The sequence below is a fragment of the Fistularia commersonii genome, chromosome 11 (genome assembly GCF_037954325.1).
Source record: "Fistularia commersonii isolate RoL2024-O1a breed Wild chromosome 11, RoL_Fcom_v1.0, whole genome shotgun sequence".
NCBI lineage: Eukaryota > Metazoa > Chordata > Actinopteri > Syngnathiformes > Fistulariidae > Fistularia > Fistularia commersonii.
Window position 1 is genome coordinate 9,822,407 of NC_141294.1, and position 25,425 is coordinate 9,847,831.

Sequence of the window (25,425 nt, forward strand, 5' to 3'; positions counted from 1 at the left end):
GTAAATTGAAGTGTGTATTAAGAGTTTTGAATAAGTATCTAATGAAAGATGTGAACTTATAAACAATGAACCTGAAAGGAAATCATTAGATTACAAAAACTCAAGCATGATGGTAATAATTACTTGTAATAAATAATCTATGAAGAGATAAGGGAACAAGGCATTATATCATGGGATCCGCAAACCATTATTGTGTTTTAAATAATTTAACACCTCAATAAATCTTATCAAAAGATCTTCAGAGATGAGAAGGGAGATTAGGAAAAAAATAAAATAAAGCTCTTCAAAACATCCATACCATAGAAGATGCTTCCAGAATGCCAAAACACATAATGTGTATATATATACTGCTCAAAAAAATAAAGGGAACACTTGAACAACACAATGTAACTCCAAGGCAATCACACTTCTGTGAAATCATAGTGTCCACTCAGGAAGCAACACAATAAAGTCATTTTGACTTGTTTTAAGGACATTACATCAAAGTTGGATCAGCCTGGAGTTTGTCTTTACACTTTAATTTTGAGTGTGATTCTTATCCAGACCTCCATGGGTTGATACAATTGGTTTCCATTGATCATTTTTGTGTGATTTTGTTGTCAGCACATTCAACTGTGTAAAGAGCAAAATATTTCATCAGAATATTTCATTCATTTAGATCTAGGATGTGTTTTTTAAGTGTTCCCTTAATTTTTTTGAGCAGTGTATATATATATATATATATATATATATATACACACACACAGTATTAATATGTGTGTGTATGTATATATATTTATATTCAAATCAATAAGCACAATTTAAAATCTATCATATTTAGTAAATACCTTTTACTTATTTTTTAAATGCAATTATAACTAATTTAAAAATGGTTATGCCGCCTCATCAAACCCCTTCACAAGTATAAAATATTCAATTTCTTTAATTTAATCTGTGTAGACTATTGTAGTGATCCGAAGCAAACGGAGGAATTACAGTTTGAAAGGTGAGAAGATGTGGCTTTTGGCCAGAAGGCTGTAGGATCAGACTCACAAACCACACAGAGTCTGCATGGCACCTTGCTGGTATATATTGTAGAGAGGCTCCCCTGCGTGCGGCTTGTTCCACCCCCCCAGAAAACTGTGGGATGTGCTGTTTGGTCATGACGTTACCTTGGATACATGACAGTCAGCCCCAACCAGGCTCTGTTTGGGTTTGACTCCCTTTAAAGTGCAACCCCTCTTTGCTGTTCTGGTGTCTGTGATTGAACAGGTGAAGAGGTTCATCTTAACAACATACATGTAATAGCTGGACATGGGTCACACACAGAATAAGCCGAATCCACCGCTAACAATAGTAATGAATATGTATATCAATGCCTGTTGCCTTGTTTTTTTTATTTCCTTTTTCGGTTCTGGTTCAATGAATGGGCAAAGTGGGTAGTTAGTGAGTTAGTGGTCATTCTTTGCAGCACTGATTTGCAGGTTTTTGTGGATAAATATTTAATGAGTTTACAGAAAATACAACAACAATACTTGCTGAAAGCAAGCAACAAACAAAATAATCATTGACAATGCAAAACTTGGTGATAATTTCTTTGCATTAAACATGACCGTTTACATACATTATCCCAGAATATTTAAAAAATGAATTACTCATCTACAAATACACTGGAAACCCAGTTTGCTCTTTTGCTACTCTTTACCCAGTCTTGACACAGACTTTTGTTAATTAAAATATAAATAAATAAAATGAAAAAAAAAAAAGATACTCCTTATCATTAACAGTGTTAAGAAATGTGCCAACAAGTTATTTTATTGCTATACTATTTGGATTATAGTAATTTAACAATTTAATTTGTATCAGGAACGAAAAAAAAAAAAAAAAAAAAACTTTCCTTGGATCGTCACATTCAGCTATACATACAGCACAGTATCATCAAAATTTGACCACTGCAGAAAGCATGATCAGGGAGCCGTTGGCCGTTTTGTGTCTTGCTCAACAACACTATGATATGCTAGGAGCGTAGTTCCAAGGATGACCCTGCCCACCAATAGATTTTGGTATCATTATGGCAATATGGCAACTTCCATGTTTGTTGATTGAAATATTTTCAAATACATAAATAAATAATGAAAATATAAAATGAACAAAAAATGAACAAAAAAATCAGCTGGGTATTCTAGCTGAAACGATAATTATCGTTTCAGCTAGAATACCCAGTTGATTTTCTTTTTGTTCATTCATCTATTTATTTTTCCCCAGTGGTCACTGCTGTTCATGCAAAATGTAGAAAAATATGGATTGTTCTGTCAATAGTCTTCAGTCAATTGGTTGTTTTTGTACAATCCTCCTCTTCAAAAGTCAGTCGTGTTGACTTGGATCGAGGTTAGGCACCTAGTTTCCAGCTAAAGGAGAAAATACAAAGAATAAAAAATATCGCCAAGAATTCAAAGACCCAAGCCCATGCTGCGGAGTAACCATTATTGTGGCATGAAGTTTCTACAGAATCTGTACTCAAAGACGGCAGAAAAGAACTTCACTGTTCTTGTCTCTTTCATTGTTTTTTTTTTGTATTTGGTGTTGGTGTGGAGAGTCAGACCCTGAAATCAAAACATGATCCGTTAGGTCCAACCGCTAGGCTACCCACTTTGTCCACTCCGTGTGTGTCTGTCTCAGTGTGTGATCCAGGCAGCAGGTGCAGAGGCCGAGGTTGGCCTAGCCTTGGTGCTGCCTCCCTCCCCCACCCAGTGCTGAATCAGACCTCATGCTACTCCCTCTGCTCCTCTCGTTCAGGATCTGAGCTCATGCCGAAAGCCCTCTCCACCAGAATTGTAGGAGGAATCTGGTGGTTTTTCACACTCATCATCATCTCCTCCTATACGGCAAACTTGGCAGCCTTTCTGACGGTGGAGAGGATGGAGTCGCCAATTGACTCTGCTGACGACCTGGCCAAGCAGACAAAGATAGAGTATGGGGTGGTGGAGGATGGTTCTACCATGTCCTTCTTCAAGGTTAGTTTAAGTCGGTCAACTTTCAGTCATATGCAGACTTGTCAGGTCTGTGGCGTCAGCCATAGCCGTAACAAAGATACACAACAGAATTGTCGAAGAGGATATCAGAATAAATGATGGCGATTTGTGGATATAATATATATGGATATTTTCATTCAGATATAGAAAATTCTTTTTCTAAGGTTGAAAACAACACCTCAGTTCCACACTTACTAATACTCACAGAATGCATGCTGTAACCACTACATTACAATGTTATATTAACAGACAGAGCTTGGTAAGTTTTATTTATAAACAGTAAAAGGCAAAGCACCAAGTATTAATTATACAAAACATAAGAAATATTAAATTAACAAATTCATAGAATCGCCGTTTAAATGACAAGGTGTTTTGTGATTTCACATGTCAGTCAACATCCATGATAACATCCGATTGGATCATGAATTTTATTTTTACATTCTTTCGACTCAAGATATGTTTGATTTTCTTGCAGAATACAGCTCCTGGCAAAGGATGCATTTTCCGTCGCACCAATGTCTTTTTCAGAATGCGTTTTCTTGTTGAAAACCTTTGTGGGTTACTTTGAATTCATAATGTTTCAGAGAAAAAAAAAAACAATTATAATAATGACACTAATATATGAGAGTAGCAGGTAGCCTTGACCTCATGACTGTATTTAAGTCCCTTTCTTCAGTAATTGTGTTTGAGGCTTATGACATTACTCAGTGAGTGCCCTAAAAGCTCAATGCAACATCTTCTTTAGCCTTAAAATATCACATCTCCTGGGTTATTAGCAAAGATGACGCATTACATTTATGTAGGATGGCCCTTGTCCTTTTGACCTTTCAATGTTGTGCCACTCCTTCAAATATTCCTGTGCCGACTACATCTGTCTCATGCACTGAACAGATGTCAGAAATGAGCCATGCCATTGTATTCAGGTTCTGCTACACAGTCTTGCCACAGAAAATTAGTAAAAACTAAAACATTTTCACAAAGAAAAAAATAGGACTTTGTTAATTTGAGCTGATGGATGTAAACTTCTTAAATAATTCATGGTCTTGGCATCGGGATGTTTTTGGTGACCACCGTGTTCAGTTTTTACTGCTTTGGACAAGTGTCATGCAAAATATTGGCGCGTAATTTGGAGAGGAACTTGACCTGACACAGACGCAGCCTCTTACAAAATATTCATGTCGAAAATAATGTGAAGAATCTGAGGTCATGGGGAATATCACTCCAGCTCTTTACTGGCTACAAAAAGAGCCACACAAAGTTTTATAAGTGGTGCTTTAGTCAGTATTGGTTGGGTGGAGATGTTGACCTGAAGATATTGCAATCCTGGTGGAGACGAACTGTATCGCTCTTCAGAGCCTTCAAATACTGGAACATTCAAATAAAAAAACTGTGAATAGTAGAGATTTATTGGATATGTAGATATTCAAAATGTGTGTATTGTAAAAGATGTGGTTTTAGATATAAAGTGTGTGATTGCATACACAAAAACTATAAATCAAAACATATTTAGTTATTGGTGGTATCACAGTGAAGATAAATGGATGGATGCATGGATTGGTGGATGGATGGATGGATGGATGGATGGACAGATAGATCGATACTTATGTGCCAAATCCCTGCAAAGAATGAATAAATAAGTAAAGTAGCGGTAATCTAAAACTAATCAAATATAAAAGCAAAATAAAACACTATAAATTGTGGGCCTTTTGCCCTTTTTATCCTCTGTGACCCTCACAAAGCTTTTGGCTTTTGTCGTATTAGAGTTTTTATTTGTCATCGTCACTTTTCATTGTGTACTGTTACAAGGTATTTGACACCAAGAGACCAACATTCCTTTTCTTTAATGAAAATATGAACACATCAGACAAAATAGCAGAGGAAAACTTGCCGAAATCGAATGGATTATATGCCTTACTTGTATCAAGGCTTCCATGTTACTTGACCCTGCAAAATCTAATCCACGCTTCATTGGGTTAACTTTCAAAACAATAAACAGGGCTTGAACTGATGGAATTTGCATCTTCAGTGCATAACAATCATAATGCTTTGGAAAGGTAAAGTATATCCATAGTAAAATAGCAGAAACAACAAAGTTTGTGTTGATTTTACACCTACTAGCAACTGGTTTGTAATATGATACCCTTTTATGATTGAGTTTTTTCTTTCTGTAACAAGAAATCCATTTTCTATTATTAATGAGTCCAGCCAAAAGAAAGGGGCATTTATCCTTCACTAAGTACAGATAAAGATTCTGCCCACACATCCTGCCTGAGGTGTTAAAATCATGGTGTTGTGATGATGGATGGAGTGCTGGGCTCAGACGTCTCATCAGTCTGCTCAGTGCAGCACACAGATAACGTGTGCCCACATTCACACAACCATTCACATCCTGGAATAGAAATACAAAAAAAAAAAAAAAAAAAAAAAATCCACTCTTTGGGTAATTATTGATTTTTGCTGTAAAATGCAAATATAATAGTGGCTAATTATGTAAATGTCTGTACGGGGTGGTCTCTGAGCCAGTGAAACATCTCTGTTCTTCCAGGAAGGGAAATTCCCTATGGTAAGCCTCTACAATAATACTGAATAATTTAATAAGCAAACACCCACTGCTGCTGAGTTTATATGTTAGATAATAAAATTACATCTTATTAAGGCACTACAGCATTTTCACCTTATGTGTTTAATGGCGTTATGCCTGACAGCCTACCCTGGAGACCATTGCCATGTATTTTGCAGTGGGATTGACTTTCAAACAAGAAGTTATTTTACATTCCTTGAAACAGATGAGAAGACCTCCACCATGCTGGTTGAGTTAAGCAAATGCCGCTTAACTGCAATGATGTACATGAGGTCTGAGAAATAAGGGATATCGAGGAAAAGCCAATGTTCTTGCTTTCTTTAAATCCTGGCTTTGTGATGATGTTGAAATTCAAAAGAAACGAGCAACTCATTAAAATCTATGAATGATAATAAATCGTTATATAAATATGTATATCACTTCAAATGAAATATACATGCATTTGAAATTTCCAAAGCATTTAATTTCACAAAACTATCAGGAGGGTTGTAGTCCATAAGGGTTTTTTGAAATATTTTACCACACTGTGAGTTCCAACTTCACAACTTGAAGTACTTGTAACTTACTCAACACCCTTGGCTATTTGAAATGCATAAAAAAAAATAAAAAAAATAGAAAAAAAAAAAGCCAGCCTTATTAAAGCCAGCAGCTACAAAAGCACAAATAATAATTAAATTTACCAATTTCCAAAAAGTGTTGAATGAAGGATACGCAACATTAACTTTTGTCATTCAATAACAGTCTTGAAAAAGGAAATAATATTTCATAACACCACCAGTGTGTAAAAAAGGAACTTGGAACTAAGACAAAAAACACTATCACGGCAACAAAGAAGATAGTGAAGATAGATGTTAAGCCGTATAGTAATGACAAAGACAGTTACTCATATGTATGTGTGTGTATGTATTTGTGTGTGTGTGTGTGTGTGTGTATGAGCGTGTGCATATGTGCACCTGTACATCTGTGTGTAATGTTACCACAGAAAATCCATCTTAATAAGGTGTAATTTTATTCTAAATAGTGGACACTATAATGTGGGCATTAGAGGTAATCATTGGATGTCTGTTGCATTAAATACACATTTGGATGCAGCTTTTATTTCACAGTACTTAAAAGAATTATGGGTTACTTTGTGTAACCTGTTGCCCGCAGGTCATATTGATGTTGTTTTATTTATTGATTTCTACTTACTTTATATTTTGTTCTGTGAATTTCCCTGCCGGGATCATCAAGGTCTCATTCCTCTTCATGAGCAGGAGTCACTATAGTAGACAGAATGGTTCAGAGATCAATACCATTGCCTTCTCAGTCTGGCATATGATCTGCCACTGTTATGCTTTATCACATTGCAGGTTGAGCTTACAAAGTGACGAAAGTGACCAAGGGAGCAGTATTAGCTTTTGTTTTATTTGTGTATCTGTATCAACTCTCTATCATAAACAGCAGTGCGAAGCAGAGTGAGAATATATCTCTCGGAAGTAGTGTTCTTGTTTGCACCGACCAATGAAGAATCTCCACACACTTCCCTCAAATAAATCTCTTTGCGAAAATATTCACAAATATTTTGGCAAACAGTGAGCTCTGAACTCAGATCATACTCACTTGCTTTCATACATTTTAACAAAGATGAAACATTTTGTATGCGAAGATATCTGGAGTGAGGACAAAATCATGATACAATGCTAATATTGTGGACTGAGATAGCTGTAAGATAAAAAAAATAAGGCAATCTGATAAATTACTAAGAATAATACCATGTCACTTTTTTTTTTCTATAAACACTTACAAAGTTCAAAATTAAATTGATGTCTGCCTGGTGTCATGAGAAATTTGAAACAAAATGTTTCAGATAACAAGTCCATGTACTATTTTCAGGTTTGAAGACTTGCATTAGGGGAGACCAGGAGAACATTTTAACATATTTTTATATACTGTATATATGACACATAAATGGCCCTGAAACTGCTCAACTTCAAATGGACAGGATTTTAAAAAGGAAATTTAAAAAAAAATTCATACCAAAATTTGTTATGATTTTGTTAAATTTTGATTTTGACTCAGATCCAGGCATTATAATTTGAAGGAAGTATGTTGAAAGTGAGTCGCATCCCATAACTGAGTTCATGCAGCATAGGTCAAATGAGTTGGGTGTATTAAATTTATTACAAGAGGAGCTAGAATACAACTAAAAAAGAAACTTTTAAAAAGCTGAGTGCTTGTTACCATAAGTTGAACTGTCTGCCAGTTTGTGTGGGAAGAGCTGGGGTATTTATATTGTAGTGGATGATCAGTGGATGATCATCATGTGAGGAAAGATGGGCAGTGGGACTTTGTATCCTCATCCAAAATACAGAGTAGGAGGATGATGGTGACATAGGAAATAGAGAGGGCATAGTTTTGTGGAAACAAAATACACACACAAAAAAAAAAAACTATATGAATAATGAATATAGAAAAAAAATGAAATAATGTATAATAAATTATACATAATACATATAAATAATGCATGTAATATATTGATGAATATAAATAAAAAAATTACAAGTTTTAAAGATTGAAATATACCAAAGTTAGAGCTGTCTGTCTATATGTAAACCAATAAGAAAAGATCCAGAGCAGCAAATCTACACGTTCCAATATTAAGAAAAATGCAGATATGTTAACTGGTCTTGTAGTCTAAAAAACTATACACTCTATGAACTATTCTTCTTCTGCATGCTGTAACACAAATTGACATATAACTCATTACTCATAGCTTAAAAAATATAACACCAAAAACAGTTATTAATGAAAACATTTCCTAGGGGTCAGGGTTGCTCAGTGGTTAGAGCTTCAGAGTCACAGCAAGGTGTTCCATAATTTGTCACTGGAGGCCTTTCTGTAAGGAGTTTGCAAGTTCTCCCTGTGTCTTATTTGATGAAACCAGGTTCTTCAGTTTCCGCCCTTCGTCCAAAAACATGCAGCAGTTTAATGGAGACCCTAAATGCACCCCTGTGAGTGAGTTGTTGTATGTCTATACATGGCCCTGTGACTGACTTGCGACTCAGCTGTTTTAGTTACACATGTAGCTGTTTTGTGTGCAAGAGATATTTGCAAAGTAAACATCAAAAGAAGCTATGACAATACCCTTTTTTCCACATCTCTTAACTAAATAAGACCTGGTGAAAAATTATTTACAATTATATAAAAGTTTAAATAATTTTTTTTTTTCTTCAGTTTTTGTGCTTCTTTATTTGTTTTTGTATGTTATTGGTTTTGTTTAGCACAAATCATTTTGGAGATGATCTCTTATTAGAAATTGAAAAGTGTTTCTGTTTTTAACCATCGATTTTACCCACACATACCGCGGTTGGTATTTTTTTTTAATGATATCTTTCCTATTTTCCATAACATTCTCAATGAGTTCTTTTCTCAGCACTAATTATCATAGTTTTGTATTTCCATTAACCAGTAGAAAAAAAGTTAATTGTTCCCAGGGGTTTCAAAGGCAAAAAGACCTACTTCCAGTTCTTTAAAAGTATAAATTGAGGTCATATTTGCCATGGGTACTAATTAAAACCAATAATTCACACAAATTCACAGATTATCTTTTTTGCAGATGATTGTTTTTGATCACAGAGTCCTTGACTTTCACGCAAAGTTGCAGCTTTAAAGATCAGAAATTAAGTATTTTTTTCACAAGCCCATGTATGCATACACATTCACGGATACTGCAAAGACCGACATCTATTTTTCAGCATTCGGTTGACCATGAGCTTTGGGGATCACTTTTATTTTACTTTATCTTATTTCAATTTATTTTATTTTATTTTTACTTATATAATTCATTAATTAACTCAGTCATTAACATTACTGCTTATCTTCCACTTGGAGTCACAAGGCTAGTGCCTGTCTCAAAACATCTAATCAACTTTAAACCAGTCCAGGGTGGGTTACACCCTGAACTGGTTAAAAGTTGATTAGATGGCCACATATAGAGAAAAAACATCAGTTCATTCTGTCATTCACAACCCAGTGAACCTAGTGTATTTTTTGGGTTGTGAGAGGAAATAGGAGAAACCAAAGGAAACCCACGCACACAAGGGGAGAAAATACAAACTCCACATAGAAAGATCCCCTGTCAGAATGGAACAAGGGATCTCTGCTGTTTGGCAGATGCGCTAACCACTTTGTCTCTTTCTTTATTTATACTTTTTTTTCAATGAGAAGTTGCATTATATAGCGATAACTTTGCAGTAAAAGCAAACATATGTGCTGAAAGAATGCAATTGATTAACATGGAAAATTGATAATGTTTCTTTTCTAATAATGCTGCAGATTTTTGGCTGTGTGAGAATAAGCTGATTAATGTTTGTTATTTTATTTATATATCGATTTATATATATATATATCACATTTTTATGTCACATACATATATATACTGCTCAAAAAAATAAATGGAACACTGAACAACACAATGTAACTTCAAGGCAATCGCACTTCTGTGAAATCATAGTGTCCGCTCAGGAAGCAACACAGATTCATTTTGACTTGTTTTAAGGACATTATGTCAAAGTTGGATCAGCCTGGAGTTTGTTTTTACACTTTAATTTTGAGTGTGATTCTTATCCAGACCTCCATGGGTTGATACAATTGTTTTCCATTGATCATTTTTGTGTGATTTTGTTGTCAGCACATTCAACTGTGTAAAGAGCAAAGTATTTCATCAGAATATTTCATTCATTTAGATCTAGGATGTGTTTTTTAAGTGTTCCCTTTATTTTTTGAGCAGTGTATATATATATATATATATATATATTGATTATTGATCATTGTGCTTCTTTTTTCAATGAGAAGTTGCATTATATAGCGATAACTTTGCAGTAAAAGCAAACATATGTGCTGAAAGAATGCAATTGATTAACATGGAAAATTGATAATGTTTCTTTTTTAATAATGCTGCAGATTTTTGGCTGTGTGAGAATAAGTTGATTAATGTTCGTTATTTTATTTATATATTGATTTACATATATATATCACATTTTTATATCACATACATATATATATATATATATATATATACTTATATATATATTGATTATTGATCATTGTGCATATGGTAAGCGGCCGAAGATGGATGGATGGGTGGATTATTGTGCACTTCGGTTTCCCTGTTGCTCACACTCCTGCAGTGCAGCTGTCCTGGGATTTTTTTGTTTTCTTGGTTTGTTTCCCAGACAACAGACTTCACCGGATGATAAATTGACTTCACAAGATGCTAATACTAATCTGTCCTTCTTGTCAGTCCAATTAATAATTTATTTTTCCATATGTGACACTGACCTGTGAAAGACATATAATATGGTCAGGGTAGTATTTTATAAGGAGGTTTCTCTGATAAGTGAGGACAAAATATTTGTGCTAAGATTTGATTCATGAATTTAATACATGCACAGAAAATCCTTCAGAATGTTTGATTGAATCCCCTTGCAAATAATCCTGATAAAGATTTCTTCCAGCCAAAACAACCGCACTGTCAAAACAAAAGCTTTGAGAATACATAACTAGTTCTGCATAACTATGTCATTTCAACTTCAATCTGCATTACCATCATAAGTACGGATTATACTTGTTTTCATGATTCTTTTTTTCACACAACAGCACATAAATGTGCCCAGTGTACCCTGTATCTGATTTTCACATTTGTTGAATTTGGACATCTTGACTATCAAATGTGATATAAAAAATTGGCTGAATAAGGCTCTTCAAACTTTTTCCATATCTATCATGGTAAACCTTGGAAAATATGAATTTCTTTAGTTTCCTTTAGTTAACCAGCGTACGTGCATGTGTGTGTGTGTGTGTGTGTGTGTGTGTGTGTGTGTGTGTGTGTGTGTGTGTGTGTGTGTGTGTGTGTGTGTGTATATATATATATATATACTTTTTTTTTTTTTTTTCACGTGAAGCTTACCTCGGCTCTATGCCTGACTTGTAATGTAGGTGGTTATCCGGCCCTCCATGTATTCATAGCCACTGCTCCCGCCTTATCAGCAGTCTGAAGCGTGCATGCTCAATCGCCTGATTTGTCAAGGGTGACTCCAAAAGATTCTGATAGGCACTCCACAAATCACCCAGTTGATCTAAAATATCGACCAGCCACAAAAAGTCATTACACACAATAATGGCGGGCAGGACCTTGAAGATGTGACTTAATTGGGTTTCAAATGGCTTCAAAACTGCCTTCAAATCCGTTCCCTTGGATAGTAATGTGCTTTTGGGGGGTTTCCTCCGTAGTTACAGGTATGGAGAGTGAGACACACTTTGAATGACAGTACCAGCGATCACAGCAGCACAATTAGCAAAGACTGAAAGACATAGAGAAAGGCTCCACTGTAGCTATTTATGATGCCTCCTCTGATTCAGTCTATACTTTCATCACAAGTGGTAATGAACGACTGAAGCAAACAGAAAGAAAACAACATTGAAAAGACATGAAACAAGAAAGGGCCTTGTAAATTAAATGAGTGGTGGCTGCTACGCCTGTTATTGTATCTATTCAGTTATGTAGGATTAGACCTTTTGAATGCAAAGGGAAATTATCTTTTTTTTAACCATTCATCTAAAGATTTAAATGCATCAAAACTTGCGAAGGCTTTTATAATAAAATCAAGTTAGTAACTGTTAAATATAGATTTATCCTTTGTATAAACATTATTTATTTATTTATTTATTTAAGTCCTTTTGTTACTAATCCTACAACCACGAATTTATTAATTTGCTTAGATGTTGTTTTAGGATATTTTTTTTTAAATCATACACTTAGCATTATTTTTGTGCTTGATGTATTCATTTATTTATGAAAAAGATATTGTGAAATTTCCCAGTTCCAGTATTAATCACAATAATGTAAGGGGGTGTTAGAATGAATATCATATGTAAAGAGCAATTAACAGTTAAATAATCAATTTGCTTACTTTGCCAGTACTCAGAGCTTTACAAAAAGTTTCTTCAGTCACACTGTATCACCCTCATCATCATCATCATCATCATCATCGCCATCTGAGAATGTTTCAGATTGTTTCTGTTGATGGTGCTGAGCTTGTTCTACTATGCAATTCTGACATTCTCACAGAAAACCAAGATCTCCACATATGATAAGATGTGGGAGTTCATGAGCAGTCGGAGGCATTCTGTGATGGTAAAGAACATCGAGGAAGGCATTCACCGTGTGCTCACCTCAGACTACGCCTTCCTCATGGAGTCGACCACCATTGAGTTTGTCACGCAGCGCAACTGCAACCTCACCCAGATCGGAGGCCTCATCGACTCCAGAGCCTATGGAGTTGGCACCCCAATGGGTATGTACTCTGAAATAATCAGTTACACATAAAGGAAGTAGGTGTTTCTGGAAAAATAAAATAAAATAAAAGAATAAATAAATCAAATTAAGTGCAAGCAAATGCTTTTTAATGTTAATTATCCAGGAGAATTTTTTTTTAATTTGTATTTATTCATTCATGTATTTGTTTGTTTTGGAAGAAAAGATAGGAACTTGAATGCTTAAGCATAATGGACAAGTAACTTATATAAACGGAATTAAACATCTGTTTACGATGGCACATGTGAGTATGTGGTATATCTGATGGAGTCAAAAGACTTAGTTCTTGATGGGAAACCAATGAATTAGAGTTTGTTTGTTTTAGAGCATTGCCAAACATAAAGCTATTGCAGAGGAAAACTAACTGGCAGCTGGGTCAAAGGTGACCTGACCTAGTAAAGGGGCTACTGCAAATTTAGTTACTGAACATTGAGGTCTAACATGATTTAGATCATTTAAAAGATACAGGTTTAAATGAAAGGTTTCAGAAGCACTATGTCATTGAGTTTTTTGTGTGACCCTGTGTAGCCACAGATTTCAGTAGGTGCCAAGACTGTCAGCATCGATGTGCATTTACCGGTATTAATGTTTTTTCATCAGAACTAGACCAATGCACAATAGGAGATAAATAATGATAAATAATGTTTTATTTCAAATCATCTGATGCTTGTTTATGAAAGACATGGAACCAATATACATAGGTTGATGAGGGAGGCAGGGATATATTGCTTCAGGCAATGTGCTGCTTGGAATCTTTGGGTCCTGTCACTCAAGCAGATGTTAATTTGACATATACTACCTAAGTTGATTTCATTGCAGACGTATTGCGCCCCTTTGGAAACAATGTTCCCTGTGGACTCTCACAGTAGGATACTGCACCCTACAACATAAAAAAATAAATAAAAATAAATCATAAAGGCCCTGAGGAAAAAAAATAATAATAGTAATAAAATAGTAATAATAAAAACACATAATAAATATTTTTTTTAATTTTCCAATTTCTTGGGTTCCTCATTGATATTTGTTTTTGTGATACCTATGTATCTTGACAACCGCATCTCTAATGTAGCAGCCTCTTATAGGAAATGGGTGCTGACCCTCAGACTTATTTATCAGAGATTTGCCAAAAAGACACCTCTCAATTATTGAACTGACCTTAAATGATATTTCCTGCACATTGAAATATACTGTGTAATTGAATTGCTGAAAATGTTTTGGTTATGATTTGATATTTACATAATTTTCACACAAAGTGCTCAAGTGGTCACTGTCCTGAACGTTAGTAGTTAAAACCCAAGGTAACCAAAAACCATCTTGCCTTGCCTCAGCACTGGCAAAACACCTTTGATTGGTTTCCATAAAAGAAGATGCTTAAAATTAGTCAAAAAATAAATAAAGTGTATTCCAGTTGGCTAGGGGGGCAAGAGGCCAAGGTCACCCTGTTCAGTCAATCAGCAGGCCACTTCGAGAGACATGTAACCTTTCATTTTGTTATTCGCTTCGGTGTATAACTTAGAATCTTTTATTAACCTTCTGCTAGTTTTTGGACTGTGGGGAAAAACCAAAGAGCCTGGAAAGAACACACACAGACAAAGTCTACTCAGAAAGGCCCATTGCTGGAATCAAACCCCATTCTGGCTGTGAGTTGGGATAGATAACCAATGCCCTACCCCATTGCCTCAATAAAATCAGTTACAACAAGAAAAAAAAAATTAAGCTAAAATTACTCTGTTGAAAACCAAATTAATAAGATAAGGTCTTTAATTTCCTTTTAACAACAAGGAAAGAGCTCACCCTTTAATATCCAGAGGCACAGGTCCCCCCTCCCCTTTTTTTAGGTAATGTTGTAGTGAGGACTAGCAGGGGAGAGTGAGGGAGGGTGTAGGGTATACTGTAGCTTTTCTGATATTTTGATGATACAACTACAAAAGCACACATTTGGAAATTATTGCATAAATAAACAAATAAAGAACAGTAACAGGATGATACTGATGAAGTGAAACACTTGTAATTGTAAAAGGCTCTTATTTATCAGGTTTCTCAAATTGCAATTTAGTCTTAAATGCAGAGAATTAAAGACATGTATTCAATGTTTCAACCCTTCGTATGTATTTGAAAGTTTCTTTTTGACCTAAAACTAAATGCTTTTATTTTTGCTTTTGTTCATGTTTTCTGTCTGTTCATTTGTTTGTTTAGTGCCATTTTGATATATAGTTGCATACTCTAGGACTATTACTGTATACATACAACTATTTAAATGTATGTATCGTCACACTTTTTCTCAGTTTAGATACCTTAAGCATCATCTCTATCATAAATGTCTCTGGAATGTAAACTTGTTGCTTCCTTTATGCAGCAATCCATTTTAATCTGAACTGACAGTGCCATAATACTTCATCCCACTTAGTCCAACTGGGTCAAAAGCAGTTCATGCTAATAATGGCCTCATAGTTTCAAATGAATTTACTGAATCACTCTTAAAACTCCATCCCTCAATTTTTTCCAGCACAAAGAAGAATTTCTATGTGAACAGGAAGACGTATCAGCATGAATACTGAAGATATTCAATGAGGACAAGAACATTATGAATTGTGTTACAGATAATGAACGAAAGTGGCACATGGCAGAAACTTGAAAGATACATGTACTGCCCTATATAACCTATGTGTTGAAAACCTTGTGTTCTTTAAGTACCAATATTTGTATCAAAATATATTTCTTTAAAATGATGATGATCTTGATCATCCGCAATATGTGTCACCCCTCTGGCAAAGGGTCAGCTGGCATTGGCTCCAGAAAATAGTGTGTCTTGAACTGCTCTTTGAAACCTTTCCATTGACATTTATCTGAGAATAAGTTAAGGAATTGCAAGTCAGTTAAGTAAGTGTTTTTACACCAAAAAAATGTATTTATTGCAGATCCAAACATCAAGAATCATTGATAGATGCAGTCTGTCACATGTCTATTGTATTTGAATATTTTTCAACCATTATTGGACAAACCATTCTCCTACTCAGCTTTGGACTGAGCTTATTTATGGACACCTAGCAAATGTTTAGTTCTATGAGATCTATCTCCTAAAAATTCTTTATAGGCCAAGTAGTTGTCACATGGAATTCTCTTGTTCATGTCCATGTCACATGGAATTTGGCAAGATGTAGCAGTACCTAGCAGAGATACAGTGGCTGTTTATATATGTTTTAACAATCAGATCAAGACCTGAATCCGCTCACTGTTTCACTGACTTTATTTAAGAATCTGCGACACACATTTTGATTAACGTCACAGTCCACAGTAAAAAAATCATGAACCTTCCGTAGTATGACTCAGGTAAGAGCTGCAGTAGGCAGAGCATAAAGATGGCTCATAAAATATCTAAAAGAAACAACTGCACAATCACATATGAAACATACAAAAATAGCAGAGCTGCACACGATGCAAGTGAGAGGACAATGAGAAGAAAGTAGTTTGCTTAGGACCAAATAGATGACCAAGTCAACATATTTATAACATGCATGAGATAGGCCTCTTTCTCTCCCATTCATCTCTCTTATATTCACTTTTTCGGTGCAGGTTTTCATGCATAAACATATTCAACTAAACTACTACTACTACATTCAACTCAGCAGGTGAAAGTACCTTTTCAACCTTACTTTTCTCAAAGCCCTAACAAATCTAATGTATTCAACGTTTTGTAAAGAAACACAACAACGACAAGTGCTATCATGCAAGGCACTGTTCATTGGGGTCTAATAGAAATTGATGCACTACTTTGAAGAGCACAATGCAGACATCGACTGTATGTTGTTTCCCTTTTACAGTCCTAAGCTTCGATCCGTCGCATAAACTGAAAAGGGTACCATTAAAAATAGTTTTCTGTGTACAAAAATTGCGTAACACATTTTGCAGTCAGCTGTATTTAAAGACACCTTTGTCTGATCTGCATGATTTTGTTTCTTGAAAGTAAAAATCTACATATTATTTTCTTCCCCACTGTTTGTATCATAATGAATCAGGAATTTTTGAAGTCAAGCTCTTCTCTTCCTATGTCATCTGAAAGCATATACTGTAAGTTTAGTAAGCTTTGAAAAAAATCAATCGATAAATAAAAAAAAAAAAATAGGGAGACCACCTACATTATGATGGGAAGCAGGATCATTAATTTGTTCCATTTAATCTGTCTTCTTATCCAGTCCACGAATGTATCTCAGACTTTACATTATACTTTTCTATTTATTTACTTTTGGGGGGAATTGTAATATTTTTTTTTTAAAAGATGTTTCTGTGGAGATGTCAACAAGGTATTTTCTCGTGCAAAGTAACAGAAAAAGTCCTTGAGGAACTCAAGTGTTTGCAAGGTCATTTACCGCTGTTTGCATATGCTCTGCTGGTCTGCCACAGAAGGTAATTTGTTGTGTGTGAAAACAGTGAAGGTAGTATATATTTGCTTTGGGTGATTGCCTTTCCTGACTGATGTGCTCCTTTCAAAGCTTCAGTATACTCCTTTGTGTGTGTGCATTTGTGCGTGTGTGCATATATATATATGTTATTGCAAAGGCTTAATATATTTAGAGATTGAGGCGAATGAGAGGAAGTGAAGGATGGCCTCTAACAGTGAACCACAAAGCTTGTCAATGCTGAGGCAGGGTGGGTGTTAGCATCATTACTCCCAGGTGGCCCATTCGTATGCAGTCAGAACAAGGTATTTAAATTGCTAATCCCAGCCTTTTAGTACCCTTTACCATTTGCAGCCTGTATTCCCATATAGCCTGGGCATTTAGCATATATCTCATTGAGTTGAACAGAGAGTAGGTGTCAAGCTGCATTAGTACCTTGGTCTTGATAGAGCCAGAGCACTCAGACTTTTGTCCCCTTGGCAGTTCAATAATGGACAGTCATAGTCCCACCTCCTCCCCCCAGTTGTATTTTTTTTTATTATTCATCCTAATGGTTTGTTTATCACCTGAAACCACAGCCCCATCTGATATCCAGGGTTACACTTACATTTATGATAGACTGATAGAGACACTCATTTTATATGTGACAGTTCCTTTTGCTTCTTGGATTATCCAATTTTATTATTATTACTGTTACTTTTATGAAATAGAGTTGTAGTAAAATATACAGATTTTTTTAAGTCTAAATATATATATACATGCATACACACACACACATACTCACATGTATATAAATATATTTAACAATGTATTTTTTTTCACTTTTGTTTTATTTATTTACTTTTTATTGACTACTTCACACCCTGTAGGACTACTCTAGATATTTTCTGACTCACTGATACATTTCTTCCCATTTTGAAACATTATGTAATCCCCTTCAAACATTTTTTTTACATTTTGGTCCCACTCTAATCTCATTAGAAGCCACATGACTTTGACTGTTAGCAGGCAGCAACACTGACCTTTATATCCATAATCTTATGGTTAGATAATTTGGGATTTGCCTTGATCTTTTAATTGTATGATAACCTTTATTCATTCAATTTAGAGATATCTGAGACTCTTCTGTGTACTACCAGGAAGAGCGTCAATGTTGCATATTACAGTTTAAGAAACACTATAATAAGTCATTATTTGTAGCCACTGCTTCACCACTTTTTTTAATACATTTAGTACAGCAACTGTCTGGCTCTGTAGACTCAAGAGACACTGCATTATTTCTTATCCTTCTTTTCACTTTATCTTCCTAATGGCTATCAATCTTCATTTAGCTTCATTACCTTGCATTAATCAAATGGCAAAAGGGGAAGTGTTTACTCTACTTGTCAGCAGGTTGCTGTCCTTTCAGACATTTCTTCTGCAGCATGCCAGGCTGCTGTGCTCCAATCCATGATCGTATATCCCCATGTGGTGCAGCAAAGGGCCTCTAAAGAATACAGTTGCTGTGTTGTAAAATTATGATGTTTCACAGCTATCTGCATTCGGAGAAAGAAGTTAATCAGTGACCACTTTGAGTGAATTAGGATTTTTTAACCTTAGTGGTGCTACAACAGTGACATTTTTTGCAGGAAATATACATTTGCCTAGAAAAGTTTATCAGCATACTTAATTATGCAAACGAGGAAGCAAAATATCAGCATTATGTTGAATATCATTCAGATCACACCACACTGGCAGAGTAATTTAATGGGTGCATTCTACTGCAATGAGAAATGCAAAACTTTCATGAGAAATGCATATGTTCACAAACCAAGTACATTGACACCAATAAGATGATCTACTTTAAGCTTATCACTATAAACACAATTAATATATATTTACTTTATTTTACTTTAATTTCCTATTATTTGTCCCCCCCAAAAAAGTCAAGTGTAAAGGTTGTTATGATGCAATCAATCACTATTTTTGTTCACACATAGATTTGATCCATGTGACTACAACCCCTACAGTACCTCAACATTGAGAAGCAATTATAATTTCAGTGTATGAGAAAGTATGGAGTGGCAGAGAAGTATGTTAGACTGTGCAGGACATGTATGCTCACTGTGAGACAGTGATGAGGTGCACTGTAGGTGTAACAGAGAAGTTCAAGGTGGAGGTGGGACTCCATCTGGGATCAGCTCTGAGCCCCTTCTTGTTTGCAGCGGTGATGGACAGGCTGACAGATGAGGTTAGATAGGAATCCCCATGGACCATGATTTTTGCAGATGACATTTTGATCTGTAGCAGGGAACGGGTTGAGGAAAATCCAGAGATGTGGAGGTATGTTCTAGAAAGGAGAGGAATGAGGGTCCGTTGCAGCAAGACTAGAATATAGGGCAAGAATATTTGTGTGTGAATGAGAGGAACCCGGATGGAATAGTGAGCGTACAGGGAGCGGAGATCAAGAAGTTGGAGGATTTCAGTTACTTGGGGTCAACAGTCCAGAGCAACAGAGAGTGTGAAAAAGAGGTGAAGAGACAGGTTCAAGCAGTTTGGAATGAGTGGACAAAAGTGTCAGGGGTACTATGCGATAGAAGACAATCAGACAGAATGAAAGGAAAGGTGAACAAGACAGTGGTGAGACCAGCGATGCTCTATGGCCTAGAAACAGTGACAATGATGTAAAGACAGCAGGCAGAGCTGGAGGAACCAGAGATGAAGATGTTGAGGTTCTCTTTGGGAGTGACCAGGATGTATAGGATTGGGAATAAGTCCATCAGGGAGACAGCACATGTAAGATGTTTTGGAGAAAAGGTCATTAAAGACAGACTTAGATGGTTTGGTCATAGAGTGAATAGAGTGAGAGAGAGTGAATAAATTGGTTGACAGTTGCTGGAATTGGAGTTGCCAGGCAGGAGGTCTAGAGGAAGACCAAAGAGAAGATTTATGGACTTAGTGAGAGAGGATATGAAGTTAGTTGTGTGTGAGAGAGGAGTATACAGAGAATAGGGTTAGATGGAGAAGGTGGTTTCGCTGTGGCGTCCCCTGAAGAGAAAACCCAAAAGGAAAAGAAGTTTACTCCAGTCACTTTAGAGGTAAAATAATGGATGTTATGAGAATCAATGTTCTTTCTACGAATAAAACATAAATTGAATGATCCTTCGTTCACATATCCATAATGCTTCCTAATTTGTCAGAGTCCCGTGGTATATTTGTTTAAAGACTTACAAATATTTATATGCACTTCTTTGTTCTTGTTGGTTGTCTGAACATGCAAAACAAATCTCTAGATGACTGCAGAGAGAGCCTATTTCCTCATGGTGGGCTAAAAATACACGTTCCAAGTGTCAGCGGTTGCAGCTCATTTGAATTCCTTTCTTCATTGAGAAACAATTCGCTTGGGATCACCATGCAAGTACTCTGCTTTCATGTGGCAGATTACATCTATGCATCTTATCCAAGATTTAGCATAGCCCGTCACTCAGTCACTTCTCAAGTCTTCCTGAATCCCAGGACTAAGCGCTTTCATTATGTCTACACATGTAGATGCCCACTTTCAGTCTGGAGATTGGAATATGTATCTTGCTATTGACACAGAGATCAAATCATTTCCCTCTGGCAGCCAAGGAGTCACACGTCAAAATTGTGTCCGAGATAGTGTCGGATACAGTGGATGGACCACAACCTTTGAATTCCCCTTGATCAATTAAATGAGCTATATTCACAAAAACACATTTACATTCATCTATTTTGGAACTGTTCTAAATACATTATATCATTAGCTGATGTATGCATCATGCATCATGTGTGAATAAAACCAACAGCATTATAATTAGTATTACACCAGTAACAAAGCTTCATATTTAGTCAGTAAAAATCGGGGTGTTATGGCAAGTGTATGGTAGGGTGCCAAGAGATGGACTATAATATTGTATAAAGAGGTCTGGAGTGGCAAAGTAGTATCCTAGATTGGCGCAGGACATGTATGCAGGCTGTGAGACGGTTATGAGGTGTGCTGCAGGTGTGAGAGAAATTCAATGTTGCTGAAGAAGGTGGAAGTTTTTAAATACTAAGGGTCAACAGTCCAGAGCAATGGAGAGGAAAAGAGGAAAAGAGGTGAAAAAAACAGGTTCAAGCAGGTTGGAACCGGTGGAGAAAAGTGACAGAAGAATATCACCCAGAATGAAAGGAAAGGTGTACAAAGCTGTGAGACTAGCAATGCTCTATAGTTTGGAGAAACAAGAGGAAAAACATTGGCATATTGTGTGAGTGTCAAGCGTGTTTAGGTTGATGTCACTGACATGTTTGTTTTTCTTTCACCAATTTTTGGTTTTGGGTTTTAGTCCAGTTGTGGTTCTACCTATAGACCGTTCTCTGTATGAGGACTCTCTACGTTATATTTGTTTCTTTGATTTGAGCAGCAATGAGCAGCAGCCAACCAGCCTCTTCTTCCCATATAATTTCAAATTTGCATTTTCCTTTTTCAAGCTTCCTTAACAAACACTTTTATCAAATGCCAATTGCATCTAGTACTATATTCCTTCCCTTGCCCTGTCCGAGCTGGGACGTAAGACGGGGTCAAATTATTCTCCTCTATTTGTCATATGTTAGTCTGGTTAGTTATCTGCAACACATAGGAGTGAAACCACCATATTGCATCAAATTAAACGTTAACACCTCTTCGTCCTGGATAAATTACTTGGTGGATCTGATGTGATTTGTTTTACCTATTGAGAGAGTAACAGTACCGCAATAAAGCCTCCAAATTAACAGTAAATCAACATTACAATTAACCAGATGAATTCATGTTTCGTGTCATCATCAGTGCATTCTTGTGATGGGATGATTTGATGATATTCAACTGTGTTTGCAGCTTTACTTTGGTATTATTGGAACCTTCGCTCTTCCTGTTTTGGCATTGGTTTATTTCTGTAGTTTCGGCACTCTATTGGAGAAAAGAACCAACTTTTCAATGGTCTCCTGTGAAGCCATAAACACACTTTGAAAATCAATGCTTCTAACTTTGATAACTCTAAATTCTTTACCTTGAGAAGACATCTGACCATTGGGATACTAATAAACTAAAAAAGGAAAAAAATGGCCCTTGCTCTCACCAGATGATTTTCAAGTGTAATTCTAGTCTGTACTTATTTTTATAATAATCACAGTGTTTTATCTGCAAGCAACTAAAGGTTGTGCGACCATTATATACATTCTAGGCGCATGTATTTAGCCCACAGAGTTTGTGTCAAACAATGCTAAAGTTAATTGATCATGAAAGCTTAGCCAAAGTATAGAAAGATAGATAAAAATTGGAAATGAGAGCTGGGGAATTTAATGGACGAAAAGCAAACATCATAAATGAAATGTGAAAAGTTCAGAGCTTGGTTTGATTGATAGGTGTTTTGGAGTTTGGGTCCCACATCAAAGTTGGTGGGAAACTTAGATACTCCAATTATGCTTCGGTCTCAGATTTTCTCAAAAGGCAGCAAGGCTTTATACCACTTCGTAAAGAATGAAAAAAAAAAACTTCAAGGATGCTTTTAACCTGTATAAATAACACAAGTAGATTTACATTATAATATGTTAGCACTTTTAGTATATTGCTATTATTAGCATTATTGTTGTTGTGTTTGTTGATATTGTTGTGTGAGAGTCAAGCCTAAGGAAATCCTTGAACAAACATTTGTCACATTAAAATGCATTGTAACTGACATGTAACAATACTTAAATCTTGAAAGAAATATCATTACTTTTTAAATCTCTTTGTTTCTGTAGAGTTTTCTGTTTTTGTTTGGCACAGTAAATATGGTGTTCAGATTTGAATAAAGATATTTTAATATTATAAAATATAGAATATAGAATAAAAATATAGAATATAATAAAATTTAGAATATTTTCAAAGCACCATGCAATGCTTATTTAATAAGAATATGATATATCTTTATTTCTGATTCAGCACTAGGGGAATGATGACTGTTCAGCTTTACACTCTTTTAAATGTAGGATACAAAACTTGCCAAAGAATGAACTGGCACTGGCATCACAGGTCTCAACTATATGACACAATCCTCATTTTAATCCTGCCCATGATATTACAGGTGTGGTCTTACCATTGGTTTGATCTAACAGGCCCCATATTGGTTTGTTGTTTCACTCAAGAGCTGAAAGAAGGGAAGGTAGCTACTGTAGATGGCAATGAATAACAAGCACAGGAATGTCATTCACATTCGCCGTCACCCTAGTGATAGATACTTTTGAAAATGTTGGCTGGTCTTACGGCAATAAAAAAAAAAAAAGTCTGATAGCTAAAGCCCTTGGGGAGAGATGAAGGACGGAATAGATTTTAATGTGTGGGAACACGGCCTTGTGACTTCAGCCAAGTCATCGTGAGGCTGAGCAATGCCACTGAAGGCTGTGATCGAGGAAGCGAGTGCAGTTTTTAATTGTTGCTGCCTGGCATCAGTAGGGTCTCCTATGTATTACGGTTGTTAAAGTGCCTCTGCATACATTGAAGTGTTGTCTAATTGAAAGTTTCCCCCCATGTGCTCCAAGGAGAGCTCATTTCAAGTGTTTGTGATAATAGGTGCTATTAGTTCTTTAAAATAATTTATGCAACATTACCATCCTGATTGCGCCGTATAGGCTAATCCACAGGGAGATTTTCGGGGTAAGAGACTGGCAGGATTCAATGTTTTGTTTCTTTTACATGCCTTCATGCTTCAGGTTTAATTAGGCACCGCTACGTGTGACTGGTTTTGATCAGCAGAGCAGCAGAAGGTGCCAGAGATCTTTCCCAGAGTGGAGAGGAGGATAAGGAGGAGGAGATGCAAGGGCTGCTGGGAAAAGAGAGAGGAGAAGGATTTATTTTGTGCTATGGAGACATCTCACATGTGCAGGGGCAAACATTTTAAGTCTTGCCTTCCAAGGCAAGGTAATCAATACTGAGAAAAAGACAGATTGACTATAGCTCCTGGTTTTAATTAGACAACTAAACAAGTGGGACCTTTAAGTCCAGTGACGATCTCATATTTGTTATACTTGAGTTTTTGTGAGTGAGTGGGGCAACAGCATGAATATTTTATCAATTTAAATATTAATAATACACTACACAGAACTTTCTGTTGGTTTTTGAAGAAAGCTTACTTAAATCAAAGTCCTTCACCAGGATTTATGTCCCTTGCCAGCCATCATGGAACTCAGCCTGCCAGTTATTTCAAGATAAAAACCTCAGCCTGTGAATTTGTTTGAGTTACCTAACTATTTGTCAGAGTTCTTTTTGTGACAAAAACCCACTGTGTTTTTTTTTCCCCAAAACAAGCAATATGTTTTAGAATTGAGTAAGATTAAGTTAATAAGAGGTGATCTGACTGCAGATTCAGTGAGGTTAATGCACAATTTGATAAATGCAATTTTATCAAAATTCGCACACAGACATGAGGAGGTTTTTTTGATTTGTTTTTAAACACTTTAAATTACTGTTTAATCACACATATGTTGCACCTGCAGCTGAATGAGTTAGTTCAATTTACATAAGTTTACAATGATTTCACTTAACAAGATCTAATTACAGCTGAACTACTCAGAGCCAACTACAAACCCCAACAACAATAATCATAGAAGCTTGTTATTTTAAAATGTAAATTATGTGTAATTTTGTGCGCCTCTTTTCTACATCTGGCAGCAGTGCCATATATATATGCCAACAAAATGGAAAAATCATATCATTTACGATAGATAAGTGTGGTTAGTGGCCAGCCTCACAACAAGTAGGTTAATGGTTTTGATTCTGACATGGAATTTCTGTGTGTTTGCATGTTCTCCCCATGCCCTTTTGGGTATAACAACAACAACAACAACAATAATAATAATGAACTGCCCTAATTTCCCAACATCCCTCTGTATTCAAAAACAAGAATTTAGGTTTTGACTTGCCTTCTGAATTCACCAGCTCTCAATCCAATGAACATCGTTGGGATTTGTCAGTCTATTGACACCCTGTTTCTCAACTTAGAGGCATCAAAGAATGTCCCGGTCTTGTCTGGTGCACCACAATTGCACACACCTTCAGGGGTCAAATTGAGACTTTCTCAATGC

At 35.9% G+C, this 25,425-nt stretch overlaps 1 protein-coding gene across 2 annotated transcripts in view; it reads left to right on the forward strand.

Annotated features, from left to right (window-relative positions):
- Positions 1-25,425, forward strand: part of grik2 (glutamate receptor, ionotropic, kainate 2) — a 206,448-nt gene that overhangs the window by 163,995 nt on the left and 17,028 nt on the right. For both annotated transcript variants that reach the window (XM_086154890.1, XM_086154891.1), the window contains exons 13-14: positions 2,776-2,993; positions 12,704-12,929. In XM_086154890.1, coding sequence (XP_086011016.1) covers positions 2,776-2,993; positions 12,704-12,929 — 444 coding nt within the window. The remainder of the gene's footprint in view (positions 1-2,775; positions 2,994-12,703; positions 12,930-25,425) is intronic.